Source organism: Neolamprologus brichardi, chromosome 7 (genome assembly GCF_056152115.1).
Source record: "Neolamprologus brichardi isolate AB-2024 chromosome 7, ASM5615211v1, whole genome shotgun sequence".
Lineage (NCBI taxonomy): Eukaryota > Metazoa > Chordata > Actinopteri > Cichliformes > Cichlidae > Neolamprologus > Neolamprologus brichardi.
The window spans coordinates 45,007,091-45,021,298 of NC_142110.1; the positions used below are offsets into that span (position 1 = coordinate 45,007,091).

At 39.9% G+C, this 14,208-nt stretch overlaps 1 protein-coding gene across 1 annotated transcript; it reads left to right on the forward strand.

Annotated features, from left to right (window-relative positions):
* Positions 1–4,899: 4,899 nt before the first annotated feature.
* Positions 4,900–13,759, forward strand: ggt5b (gamma-glutamyltransferase 5b). The gene is made up of 12 exons (XM_087843675.1): positions 4,900–5,193; positions 7,123–7,250; positions 7,344–7,439; positions 7,746–7,935; positions 10,028–10,188; positions 10,340–10,486; positions 10,619–10,749; positions 11,307–11,491; positions 11,582–11,673; positions 11,762–11,871; positions 11,952–12,062; positions 12,267–13,759. The coding sequence occupies exons 1-12, from the start codon at positions 5,021–5,023 to the stop codon at positions 12,414–12,416; spliced, it is 1,674 nt and encodes a 557-aa protein (XP_087699801.1). The 5' UTR covers positions 4,900–5,020; the 3' UTR covers positions 12,417–13,759.
* The last annotated feature ends 449 nt before the right edge of the window (positions 13,760–14,208 follow it).

A 14,208-nucleotide genomic window follows, 5' to 3' on the forward strand; every position in this document is an offset into this window, starting at 1 on the left:
TACCTAAGTCAATACATTTGGGTTACTATCTCAAAATTTCAACTTAATAACTTGAGACTCAAAGTTATTTTCTCAGTCTTGAGTTATTTTGTCAGAAGTTTGAGTTAGTAAGTCAAACTTTTGACAGAAACAAGGTTCCATACCTTTATGTATGTGTACTACTTTAAATATATCACATGACTTTGCCTGTTCCCTCCAAAGAGGGATCATGTGCAGTTATCTCATGGATTATCAGGCTGAGCATGTGGTCGTCTGGTAGATTACCAGGTCTGCTCAGCAGAGAGGAAGAAATCCAGTCTTGTTCCTCGCTTCCACGGTGGCCAGCATGGTAGAAATGCAGTGATCCAGGGTGGAGTTTATACATCAGGTTTGTGAACAGACTGTCTGGGATGTTGGACAAACCACATGTTCCCTGTCTGCGGTTTTTCCACGTTTCACAGCTTAAGAATAGACTGGCCATCTGGTCATTTCATGTGCTGAAACAGCAAAAATATAAACATTTAAATCCCTGTTTACCTTTTCTGTAGAATGATGGAACCACCTAAGAAGCTAAGAATTAATCACATCTTGTCACTCGTTCTCTTTCACTTCAGAGACTTGGCTCTGGTAATTCTGATTCACATGTGCTGCAGGCTAGCTACGGTGCACCTCTACAACATTTTAAAAAGAGGGGGGAAAAAACCTTAAGATGTTTTGGAGTTTGAATGGGTAGCTATGCATGCATGAACAAAGAAATGAGACAACATTCAGAGCTTCACAATGACTCACAATAACTGTCAAAGTGAAATGACAATAAACGCTAATCCATGTCCTCTTGTTGTTTCTGTCTCAGTCCACTGAGCAATGACTTTGTCACTGCCACAAGTTTAGCCTACTGCAGAAAAAAAGTAAAAGGTACGCTATATTTCCAAAAGTATTTGCTTGTCTGCCTTTACATGATTATGAACTTGAGTGACATCCCATTCTTAATCCACAGGGTTTTATATGACGTCGGCCCACCCTTTACAAACAGCTTCGACTCTTCTGAGAAGGCTTTCTAAAAGGTTTAGGAGTTTGTTTATAGGAATTTTTGACCATTCTTCGAGAAGCCCATTTGTGAGGTCAGACAGTGATGTTGAACAAGAAGACCTAAATTGTAGTTTCCACTCTAATTCAACACAAAGGTTGAATTAGATTTGATTGAGGCCAGGACTGTGTGCACGCTAGTCAAGTTCTCCCACAAGAGACGCACTCATTCATGTCTTTACGGACCCTGCTTTTTGTGCACTGGTGTGCACGTTGGAACAAGATGAGGCCATCCCCAAATTTGCACAAAGTTAAGAGCTTTAACTTGTCCAGAATCTCTTGGTATGCTGAAGCAGTAAGAGTTCCTTTCACTGGAACTAAGGGGTTGAGCCCATCTCCTGAAAAACACCTGAAAAAACTACACCAAACTAACAAACTAATCTCCCCTCCATCAAACTTGACACTTGGCACAAGGCAGCCAGACAATTAGTGTTCACCCAGCAACTGCCAAACCCAGACTCATCCATTGGATTGCAGGACAGAGAGGCTTTATTCATCGCTGCAGAGAACACATCTCCACTTCTCTAGAGTCCAGTGGTAGGATGGTTTACACCATTGCATCCAACACTTTGCATTACGTAAGGCTTGTATGCAGCTGCTCACCATGGAAACCTGTTTCATGAAGCTCTCCACAAACTATTCTTGAGCTGATCCGACGGCCACATAAAGTTTGGATGTTTGTAGCAATTGACTCTGCAGAAAGTTGGACCTGTGCATATTATGTGCCTCAACACCTGCTGACTGTGATTTTACATGCCATACCCTCCCACACAGTTGCTATTGTTCCCAATCGCATCCACTGTGTTACAATACCACAAAAAACTAATATAAAAATATTAAGTAAAAAGGAAATTTCATGACTTGTTGCATGGCTGGCATCCTATCATGGGATTATGCTGGAATTCCTGAGAGCGACACATTCTTTCTAAACCATTTGTAGAAGCAGTCTGAATGCATATGCACTTCATTCTACCCCCCTGCGTCAGTGGAATTGATTGGAACACCTGAACTCAATCATTTGGATGGATGAGTGAATATTTTTGGCAATATGGTGTATGTGGATTTGTCCTGACATATCAGTTTAAATGTTTTTAAAGACATCTATTGGTAAAAAGTGGAAATCAAGGACAGTATTAGTGTTGGACACTTGTGAGATGTAAATGTGTTTTTTCACTTACCTCTGCAAATAATTAGAAAAACTTGTAAGTGGACATTTACTGGAAATTGATGTGGACAGGCTTGGGGATAGTGTATATTATTTTACATACACAATTAAAGGTTTTAGTGTTGAAGTCAGCAAGCCTGCTGGTGACTCACCATGAATCACTGATTCCCAGACTGGATTGGATCTCACTGCAGAGCTCACTTCTCTCTCACTGTAGCTGTTGTGACTGCTTGCAGGAGTTGGAGACAGGTGTGATGGTGTGAGAGCAGAGCTTCCCAACCTGGAGATCAATCCTGTCTTCTTCTTTTTGTAGTTCTGTCTGCTCTAGCAACCCTTGAGCCTCCCTTCCTTCAGTAATGTACAACTCTTTAACACATTCACCAAATAAAAGATTATTGTATCTCTCTGGGCCATCTTACGTCAGTGGAAGATGGCCAATTTAAGAAGAAGGCTGCAATCATGCTGCAGACATTAGCACTCAGAACTCTCCGTCTTCTCTCCTCCCACTTTCTGTCTCTTACTTTCTGACTGGATTCCTTCTGTCTCTCTCTGTGTGACTGTTTTTCTCAATCTCTGCTCCAGCCCTCAGCCTCAGGCTCAAAACAATCTCCCATGCCCATGCCAGTGTCACCAGGTGGAGGTGTTTTTAGTGGACTTCAACAAACTGTCAGACCACCAGTTTTGCTCTGTGCATTGATCTTTTTGTTTCTTTGTTTTTTCCTTTCTTTTTGGGTTTGTTTTTGACTTTTATTTTATTTATTTGAAGTTAAAGTACAGACTTTCTTTACTTAAGTAGAAATACAGATACCTGTTAATGGGTCTGTGGTCTGTTAATGGGTCTAGCACAACCCTTCGCTGGAACGAAACAATCCTACTACAACAGCAAAAGCAAGATGCAAGTCATCAAAGTTATTTGTATTACTCGTGCACAAGGAAGAGAACTGTGACAAGCATGTTCCTGTCGCTCACCCCAGTCGCTCTCGTCTGCTCTCTCGTAACACTGCTCTTTATTGAGGTTACATGAATATGCATAAGTTCATTAACATATGACATCTCAAAGAGTACCAGTCTGTGCATAGTGTAGGTATGTGTGTGTGTGTGGGGGGGGGGGGGGGGGGAACTCCCCAAAGCTGGTGCTAGGAACACAGCGGTCCACCTAAACAAAGGGCTCTTATACTTAACCAGATGACAATCAACAATATAAACCTAACACCTGTGTTTAAAAAAGTACTCCAGTAAATCTTGAAGTACTGACTCCACTTTACTCAAGTGAAAGTGAAAAAGTACAGACTCTGAAATATACTCAAACTAGGTGATTAAAAAGTAGCTCTTTGAAGTAAAATTCTACTCACCATTTTTATACAAAGGTAACTGAACCTTGTGCTATATTAATGCAATAATAAAACAAAGATATATTTTGAAAAGTCGAAAGTCCACATATTTGTGTAAAGACGTAGGGAGCAAGGGCAAAAGGTTGTCTGAGAAAAAAAATACGTAAGTACAGAAAGCTGAAAATTCTAGAGTAAGTATTTGTACTTACTTCCCACCTTTACATGAGAACTATTGCAGACACCGATAATAAAATGAAATCAACAAAAAGACAATAAATATCGAAAACTATCTAATGTTTGCGCAATGAAAATGAAAACAAGAACAGATTCCCAGTGATGTTTTTTTATTTAAAAAAATGTTTATACGTCTTTTAAACTCTGTAAACAACTGAGAGAGCTTCGTAAGGTCTCTCATGACGAGCCTTCTCTAAACGAACTGATAGATAAGGTGGAGGAAATGACGTCATGAGAAAGTAAACTATGAATAAACTGTTTACATAACATGTAATCTGATAAATAGGTGTTAGAGTTTTACTAATCTGAATGCTGTGGACTCCTTGAAAGTCATCCTTGTTTTGTTTCGTTGTTATTGTGGTTTTGTTTATTTGTTTGGTTGGTTTTTGGTTTGGTTTTTGTTTTGTTTTGGGGAGTTTTGTGTGCTTTTTGGTGCAGGGTTTTTCTTATTCACCGCCACAAACGGGAACAGAACCTCCCGTTCTTCAGAGATGTAAATCTATTTGTCCTATTTCCTGTCTCACAGTCTGTGCGCCCCTCGGTTCACTTTTTCTTGTAGACTCCTCGTGCGTAAAACCATGACAGGTTTTACGCACGGAGTTGTTCTGTGTTGCTGTTTACTTTGTCTTACAATGTCTTACCATCCAGAGGTCAGTTACGATGGCGCAATTAAAATAACAAGTGGGAGCCTGCTGTGGTCTTAATGCAGATGAGTTCAGCATCTGCGATATCTCTCTTTAAATACCCCACTGTCACAGCTGGGTCGCTGACACAGAGTTCACATCAGACAGTGTGGTGGATGTCTGACAGCAGGAAAGTAGTTTTTCACACACTGAGGGTCAGAGTGCGATGCTCTAGAGAGTGAGAGGGTACAAATTTCTTTTTAATGTCGCATCTTTAGATCATTTATCGACATTGACGTCACTGAGTCGAATGGAAATCACCCTGCATTTCCCGATTACCGACAGCTAAATCCCTCTTGAGATTTTAACATGACATAAGAAGGACAATTAAGGTTTAGTGGCATGCTGTAGTCATTGTACTACTCATCCGGTCCTATCTTCAGTTTCAGTTTAGCCATTTCTTAAAAGAGGCTGGTGGAGGCAGGGAGGGAGGTAATCCACGTCTGGATCATTGGGCAGACCTCGCTGAACGCGTGCGCGCACACTGAGTGGAAGCAAGAACAAGTTCCTTCGGCGCAAAGTTTTCCCCTCAGAAAGTCAAAATGGCCAAATATAAGCCCTGGGTGCTGTGGTGCTTTATTTTGATCGGTTTTATTTGCATCGTTACGCTCTTGTGCCTGTGCTTCACCTCGTTTCTGGACGTAAGATGTTCCAGCGGCAGCTTCAAGCAAGCGGCGGTGGCCGCAGACTCTCAGATTTGCTCGGAGATTGGCAGGTACGTTTTTGTCTGTTAAAGTCCTCTTTATAGTGAAAAGCTAATCCGGGGAAGAAAAAGAAAGTATTGAATTTGACTGGATTTTGTCTTTTACACTAATTCTTTTTAGAAATAGTAAGGAGGTTTTTAATTATGATTTTATTGTGTGTGTGTGTGTGTGTGTGTGTGTGTGTGTGTGTGTGTGTGTGTGTGTGTGTGTGTGTGTGTGTGTGTGTGTGTGTGTTTATAGATCTTAGATACAGTATTTTCATTTTAAGCATGCTTTCATTCATGTTATATGCTGTAAGACTGTGCGTCCTTCTGAACCCAGAACCCAGCTGGCACTCCATGAGGAGCCAGTGTGCACCTTGTCCCACTCAGCAATCTGTCAGCCAACAGTAAAGAAAATAAATAAATAAATAAAAAAATTTTAAAAAATAGACTGTACAACTTGGACAGGAGGAGATGGTTAAACAGAAGAAAAACACCTCTATCGCCAAACCAAAACTACTCACTAGTAGCAGCAAAACAACTCCAGCCTCACAGTCAGACGCTCAAACAACGCATACCACTGCAACTTTCTACCCTCAGGGTGCTTCACAAATTAACTGACCTGTAGCGCTTACCCAGTGCTGCATGACAACAATTCACAATACTGTTTGACAGAACTATTAGACTGGACCTTCCAACAGAAAAAAGCTGAACTGAGCAATGTGATAAGCTGTTTAAGAGATTTAATAGGCAGTGAAGAACAGAGATAAGACCTGCAGATCAGTAAGCATGCAGCACACTGTACCTCAGTACTTGTGCTTGTAACTGTAAAAGAAAAACTCAGTAACTGATATTAGCTTTTCTGACTGGGCAGTGAAGGTCTGAGCTGTTTCTCTAATGCACTCTGTGGTTGAGTTATTTGTTCTGCAGTGAGCAAGCCATTAATCAATCAACACAGTAACTGCAAATAAAGCTCAGCAGATTATTTTATTATCTCCCCGATCCCACCCGACTAGATGTGAGCATACCCTTTCCTGCTTCCCGCAGATAGATATATCTCTGTCTGTTCTCTGCCAAAGTTTAAAGAGGGTTCATTTCCCACTTGAAAGCCGACACACTAAATTTGTTCAGGCAGGTAAAACCACCAGGCACTGTGCCAACAGGACACAACTTCAAGTAATCAAAGAAACCTGAAACACATCAGCTTTTTGTTGTTTAATCATACTGACCCTGTTCTTCTACAGTAGATGGGTGACAAATAGAGCTCTTTATATGTCTTTGTGTGCACCAACACTCACTGCGGACAGATGGGCTATCAAGTTTCAGTTTGAGTTTTCAAACCTCCAAAATTCTTTAAGCTCCCCCACCCCGTGAACATCCTAAATTTTTCCCAACTCATGTTTCATTGTAAAGCTCCTTTGGTTGCCTGCTCTGTGTTACTTATGCTCACAGATTTGTAAGATAATCACTCATTCGGTCAGACCTTATTCACTGACCATCAGAAGCAAAACATTCCCAACACTGCTTCCTCTTGTAGCTCAGTGACTATACTTGATCCCACGCCAGCCTACTGGTGAAAGGGCCCATTCAGGGCTTTTCAAATACGGTCCAGTCAGGATTAAGTTGTTTATGTCACAGCTAACTTAGATAATCCGAGTGAGAAATGTGAGTTACATTTCTTTTTTTAGTGCCAGGTTACCTTATGAGTCAAATAAAAAAAAAGGAGAGAAAGGAAAGAAAGAACACTACCACTATGGTCAGCGACTTCCTGGTATGTTACCTGAGGTCGACCTCAAACAGCAGGATGTGGTTTGAACATGCCCACTGGCAGCCGTCACCGTACTGTGGCATCTTCAAGTACTCAAACACCAGGTTCAATAATTAAAGCCATGTGTAAGTCGGAGTGTGTGCAATGAGTGTTTACACATTTCCCATATATAAAATGAAACCCCCTTCCAGGAATATGCTTCAGCAGGGTGGATCAGCAGTAGATGGCGCCATTGCAGCTCTTCTGTGCACATCTGTGGTCAATCCTCAGAGCATGGGGATTGGAGGGGGCTCTATAATAACTATAAGAGATAAGAAAGGTGAGTTCTCTACTGACACGTGTTTCATAAATTGTATTTCTCCACAGCAGTGATTGATTAGACCAACCAATTGGATTTCTGATCTATTTTAAGGCAACATTAAAGTCTACAACTTCAGAGAAACTGTCCCACGGTCATTCAGACAGAACCTGTTAAAGGAGTGTCCCACTTCCTTCAGTTTTTCCACAGGTAGGTAGATTTACAGTACTTATCAATATCCAGTTACAGATTTTGTCCTCGTGGTTTCTCACTTTGCAGAAATTAATTAATTAATTAATTAAATTTATTTTAAAAGATGCATTGTTTTTATCCACTTATGTACTTAGAATCACTATGTATTGTTTATACAGTGATTGTAACTTAAGTTGTTAGTGCTCTAGTTGTGCTGGTAAGGTTAGATCTTCCTCATCAATTAACATTTTGTCATATTTTGCAAACAGTTTTCCACCATTAGTCTAATTTACCTGCACTACTTTTATCATTTTTACATTGAAGGCAGCCAGTGGATCGGTGTTCCCGGAGAGCTGCGAGGCTATGAGGCAATTCACAAACAGTACGGGAAGCTGCCCTGGGCCAGGCTATTTGAACCAACAATTAAACTGGCTAGGGAGGGCATCCCTCTGTCACCCTATCTGGGAAAAATCGTGTCTTTTGTGAAAACAAACATACAAACATCATCTCTCTGGTACAGCTTTTCAATTACTCCTCTGTGACTTAAGTTTTTTGTTTGTTTTTTTAAATTAATAATGCTTGCAAAGAAAAAATTGTGTTTTAAGTCATGTGTTTGATGGCACCAATGAACTAAAAGCATTTGTAATCCTTGCTGGAGCCTATTTCATGCAGCTGTCACTGCAGAAATCCTGGAGCGAAGGCCTCTCCTGTAAATCCCTGGTTATACTAATTTTGTGATAGTTTTATGTAACATCTCAAAGAGAATTTAACTTTACACATTGCGTAATACTTTAGGCCAGGCACCATGCTCATTGTTCTCAGTGAAGCACTGTTATCTCTGACATAAGAGTGCACATTGTTTTTCTTAACGTGACTCAGGACCAGGATTTACCAGCTCAGAGACAAAGGTAGCATTAACCTTCATCCAAAAAATGTTTGTGAAACGCAGCCAGGACTCAGGTATCATGGGGAATACCTGAAAGATTGCATTTCATTTTTGGATGCCGGGCCAAAAGTGTGTGCACAAACAGAGTTTTTTAATGTTTACGATAGAGAAGGGAATCAGAGGAAAATAAGTGGTGATTAGAAAACCTATTGCACTTGGATCTTTAAAAAGTGCATCACTGTCAGGTGCAAATCTGGATTCCTGTGAGATTGAAGATAACAATTGTAGTAAACACCAAGTGACCCAATTCTACTGTAAGGTAATCTCAGAAAGCTTTTAAACTAATAGGTAAAATTATGGAGCACTGCTTAGATGATCAGAGGCAAACCTGCTTCGACTCACTGCCCTCAGGGTAGATTTTAGCTGAGTCAGTCATTTAAGAAGGTGTGTTTGCTGAAAGGGAATGTTTATCTTTGTGTTTGTCAGTGTCTCAATCTGTAAGAGGGTTGATGGATTGAGTACAATTTTGTGCGTGTGGGTGGTTGAGGCACACACTCGGCTCTAGGTTAAGGGTGAATAACGAGTCTTGTTTATCCAGAGTTTCTTTTGATTTGGGTCTCAGTGACATATGCTGCCTCAGCAGTGCTTTCAGGGCATTCACGTTAGCGCCATTTGATCAGCATGTTGCATTCCTAATGCATTTAAGGTCTAATGTGGTAACAAATATGATTAGCCATTTTTCTAGAGCTCTCTTTTCAGAGTTAGAAATGCCTTGTCTAATCAGCTTTTAAACTGAAAATGTTCTAATAAAGACCAGTGAAAAGGACATTTTGGGTGCAAGAATGAAAATGGCTGCTTCTAATGCCAAAGTGCAATCAGTTCTTCCAAACAGAGTCACCGACTTTATGATCCAGTTTTGTTTTTGTTTTCTTTTAATTATTAGCTTTGTGCTGTGTCTTTCAGTTTACTTCCTGTTTAAAGTTAAAGTGTGGTTTCTGTAATTTTGTTTCAATCCCGTATTCTGCGTTATGTATTTAGTGAGTTTTTGTCTGGTCTTGTCTGAATCTCCCTCAACTTCCTGGCTCCTCTGTTGTGCTTGGATTGTTGTTTTTTTATTTAGTTTAATATTCTGAATTTTCTGAGACCTAAGAGCATAAGAAAAAAAAACTAAAAGGGACTTGATAAACTGTCAGCTATCAGTTCCACTGAAGAATATTTCCCTGAACTGTGACTGCGCTGTGTTAATTTCCTATTCAATCAATGCAGCGTGCCACTAATCAACCTGGCTTCAGTTTATACTGCAGTGAGTCTAACAAACGGTCTTCTCTGTCTGCCCAAAAATTAGATGCTCTCCATCTTTGTCACAAGTTCAAACAAGCACTTCATCTCAGTGGACTAAGAAGTAATTCTTTTAAATTTCCAGCGTCTTTATATCAAAACACTCACCTTAAACATTCATAATCCTGGTAGGATTAGGTAATAAATAAGAAGTAGAAGAGTTAGTTAGTTCTAAAGTAAAGATTTCTAATAGCCACAGATCCCACACAGGGCAGATCTTGATCCATTTTTCTTTGCAGAAGCGGTTTAGCTGTGCAATGTTGTTAGGATGCATAGGGTGTAGTGCTTTGACCCTTCATCAGTTTTTGGTTTTGACAGCTCTCTGTCTCTTTTTCTCTGCTCTCGTTTTTGCTTAGTTTGTGTTTTCTTTTCTTTTTTACAGTGAAATTTTTTGCCACAAGAACAAAACTGTTCTGAGCACAGGCGACATCGTAAAGTTTTCCAAACTTGCAGAAACCATGGAAACCATTGCAGAGAAAGGAGCAGAGGATTTCTACTCTGGCAAGATAGGGCATGACTTAATCCAAGACATAACAGCTGCAGGTTGGTGCAATGTCAGCATTAGCAGCCTGAGGGTTTGTGTTTGAAAAGGAATTAAATGGAAAGGAAAAATGACTTTTACTCAGTGTTGTGAAAAAAATTGAATCTAATTTAGGGCAAAGTTTGTTATATACGTTCTGTGTGTCTGTCTCAGGTGGGACCTTGACTATAGAGGATTTGAGGTCATTCCAGGTGCAGGTCCAAGATGCTTGGACTGTTCCTTTGGGAGATGCTAACCTCTACATCCCTCCACCCCCTGCTGGAGGCGCCCTGCTTGCCTTCATTCTCAAACTCATGGAAGGTGTCGTGTTTTGTGTGATTTTCTTTTTGGCTAAGCCGCTGTAATAGCTGGATGAAATTTAAATTTAAAGAAGCAGTTAAACAGTTGTTAGCTCACAAAAGCTTAAAAGGATTATCACTGTCTTTTCTGCAGGGTTCTCGCTGACGCCAAACTCTCTGGTTGGTGACAAGAAGATTGAGATGTACCATCATTTTATAGAGGCACTTAAATTTGCTAATGGACAGAAGAAGAGCATTTGTGATCCAAAGTTTAATAACGGCAAGGTTGGGATCTGAAATTTTTTTTTTCTTATTGGAACTGGGGACATTTTCAATACAAGGGCAAGAAATTGAATTCTAAAGTCTAGGTATATATTATGTATTATTTCATGTATTTTATATTTTATTATATTATTTATATTCACTGCTCAAAAAACTCAAGATGGATATCTATTATATGTTAAGAATAATGATTGTTTGATGGAAATGAAAACAATCCATCTACAGAGGATACAGAGGAACTGAGGAGCCCAGCAGCTGGTCTCCTCAGTTCCAGATGTTTGCAGACTGTTGATAAAAGAAGTGGTAAACATGGCCCTCTCTCAACGTTTTTGAGACGTGTTGCTGACATCAATTTCTAAATTACCTCTTTCTTTTTTTAATAATAGTATATTTTCTCACTTTAAACATTTGACATGTGTTCTGCTGTGAACAAAATGTGGGTTTTTGACATCTTTTGAAACATTTTATAAAGCATCCCAACTTTTAGGATGGGGTTTCTACATCTCAAACCAGTAATATCTGGGATATCTTAGAAATGTTTAATGATGCTCTCCTTTTAGTGTGCAGAACACTTGATTGATCCCACCTTCATTGATCGCATCAGGAAGATGATTTCTTCAAACATGACCCATGACAACTCTTACTACAACGTCACACCTTCTTCAGATCACACTGGGACGACACACGTGTCTGTCCTGGATGAAGATGGCCTGGCCGTCTCTGCCACAAGCACCATAAACCAAGTGTGAGCAGGAAGAGTTGCGTTATAGGAAACATACTAATGTTAGGTGTATCCATCATCCCCTCAGCTGACTGAGTACCCTTTGTTCTGTAGATTTGGAGGAATGATTTACTCTCCACGTACAGGCATCATCCTCAACAATGAGCTGGCTGACTTTTGCGGGAGAGCAGACACACTGAGGGCAGGTGAAGTTATATACGACAACTAAATTACAGACGTTTCACGATCTCATCACCGAGTCTGATTTCCATCTGATGTTTTATTTTTACGTAGGCGAACGACCTCCATCCTCAATGAGTCCAGTGATACTGGAGTCAAAGTCTGGAGGTCTTCTTATAATTGGTGGATCGGGAGGAAGCCTGATTACGCCGGCAATGGCCTTGGTAATTCAATAATTAAAAACTCTGTTTCCTTGTTTGTATACTTCTTTGTTTGTTTACTCACAGTTCTTTTATCTTTGCAGTCTATAATAAATCACCAGTGGCTGGGGATGAGCTTGAAAGATGCCATTACTGAGCACATAATCTTCATCGACTCAAAGAACAACGTAAATTTTGAACCTGGTTTTGATGAGGTGAAGTACTTCCCTTTATCCTCGCTATCCATTAATGATATTCAAATTCACTAGATTGTCTATCAGAAAAAAATCATCTGTAATAATGGATTCTGAAGAAGATTAGCGGTCCATAATCCTACAAAGGCAGATTTAATTTTTCTGTAATCTCTTAAGGATAAGTAGTATTAATGTTTTGTCTGTGTGTGTGTTGTGTACCCTCAGTCTGTGTCAAAAGGCCTAAAGGAACAGCTTAAACACAAAACCGGGAACTGGCAATACTTTCTCAATGTGGTTAATGCTGTGGAAAAGGAGAACAACTGCATTGCTGCTGTGTCTGACAGCAGGAAGATGGGAATGTCAGCTGGATACTGACCACAAGGATGCGTGACCTTTCCACTTATCTCTGCCCTTTAGACTAACTGACCCTTCAGCATTAAAAGTAACCATATGTGCTGAAACACTGACAAATAAAAGGTGAACAATGGTAAATGGTAAATGGTAAATGGCCTGTATTTGTATAGCGCTTTTACTAGTCCCGCCTAGGGACCCCAAAGCGCTTTACACGTCCAGTCATCCACCCATTCACTCTCAAAAGGTGCTGTGGCTCCATCCAGCTGGACCAATCAGGAAACTACTCACCTTAGAGGATAACTCCAATTTATAATTGCTTCAAATCCAATCACAGGCTATAGAAACCCAATTTATGTTGAGGTGAAATCTGCACTAAATATATAAATATAAGGGTGTTTAAATTTCTATTCATCAACTACATCTATGTAGATATTAGGAAATAGGCACACCCAGGTGGAGTTTGTTTCCAGTCGAGCACCATTGAGCTATTGCAGAAAAGTGCCCTGAGATGATGTAATAAATGTGACACACCGTTTCCAGTGAACTTTGCTTTCATCCATGTGTCAACCTTTCTACCTTCAGCGGGTGTTGACAAGTTTCTGTATGTTTCTTTTTTTTATGCAGTCATTGAGAATTCCCATAAAAACAATGAGATAAGAAAATACAGTCGCTGTGTGTACCGGGAGCATGCACAGCCACAGAAAGTTCAGGACAATATTCAGCTAGGAAAGCGGTCTCTAAAGTGTTGTGAATGTTTGAAATGCTCCGTCTTAAGTACATACGCAGTTGTTCGTTTTTATGGCACTAGCCTCGATGACAGTAGTCAAAGAGGACGATGGCTTTTATTGGTTTGTCAAAGTTTCTGTCACAAAATTCAGCCGACCACACTGACTGTTTGAAAACTGCTTTTGGTCGACTGCGCGGGCCGCCTGCCTCTTCAGAGCTACTTTTAGTGTTGCCTACGTGTGCTCAGCAAGAGTAGGGGGCTAAACTGAAATGTTAATATCTGACCAACGGATACACAAATGATCACTCCAGCCACAAAGGTGCTCGTATTTGATTTCATGCACTGTTGGAGAAATGTGCACTGAGTGTGTCTGCTAAATCAGTTATTGAAACATGTAATTCTTTGTAAGAAATATTAACTCAAGATGAGCCATATAACCTTTTTAAAGTGACATCCTGGCAGCTTCCTTAACAAGGAACTTTTACTGTGACCTTAAAGGTGTTACTCTATGTGAAATAACCTAATCCAAAAAAAGCCTCCCCCAAAAATGTACTTTATATATTTTAACACACCTTGAATATTTTGTTTTTTTTATGTTTTATGAACATATTTTGTATTGTTTGTAATAAAAATCCTTCTAAACCACAAACTCTTTCTTTAAACACATATTCCTGGTTGTTAGTACAGTATGATGGGAATAATTCTATTTGGTGCTTTTCCCTTTTGCCTTATGCGTTTATACAGACCAGCAGTGGAACAAAGAAAGCAGTAATGAGATACATTTCAGCAGAGAAACTTATGAATTAGTAATGATTTCTTAAGTGGATTCTGCTCCGTTCTCCTTTGAGGCTCTAGATGAGAGTTATGAGAACATGAAAATTTTACTCCGTGTGAAGCGCCACTGTCTTTTGTTGTATGACAAATGAGTTAATCTGGATAAGTTGCAACTTCACGACTTTAGTGCCACGATCTTGCCCTCTTTGTATAAATAACAACCACTTAAAGTGAGCCATCACTTTAAAGGGTGCAGAAATTGTCTTTCTCGCTCAGAGCGGAGCGGTTAAATAATCCTGTGATGATTCAGCA

Excerpts from the sequence above, each read along its gene's own strand:
- ggt5b (XM_087843675.1), top strand. The coding sequence starts at position 5,021 with ATGGCCAAATATAAGCCCTGGGTGCTGTGGTGCTTTATTTTGATCGGT. Across the intron at positions 7,936-10,027 it reads ATACAAACATCATCTCTCTG|TGAAATTTTTTGCCACAAGA; the intron begins GTACAGCTTTTC and ends TCTTTTTTACAG. Across the intron at positions 11,492-11,581 it reads ACAAGCACCATAAACCAAGT|ATTTGGAGGAATGATTTACT; the intron begins GTGAGCAGGAAG and ends TTTGTTCTGTAG.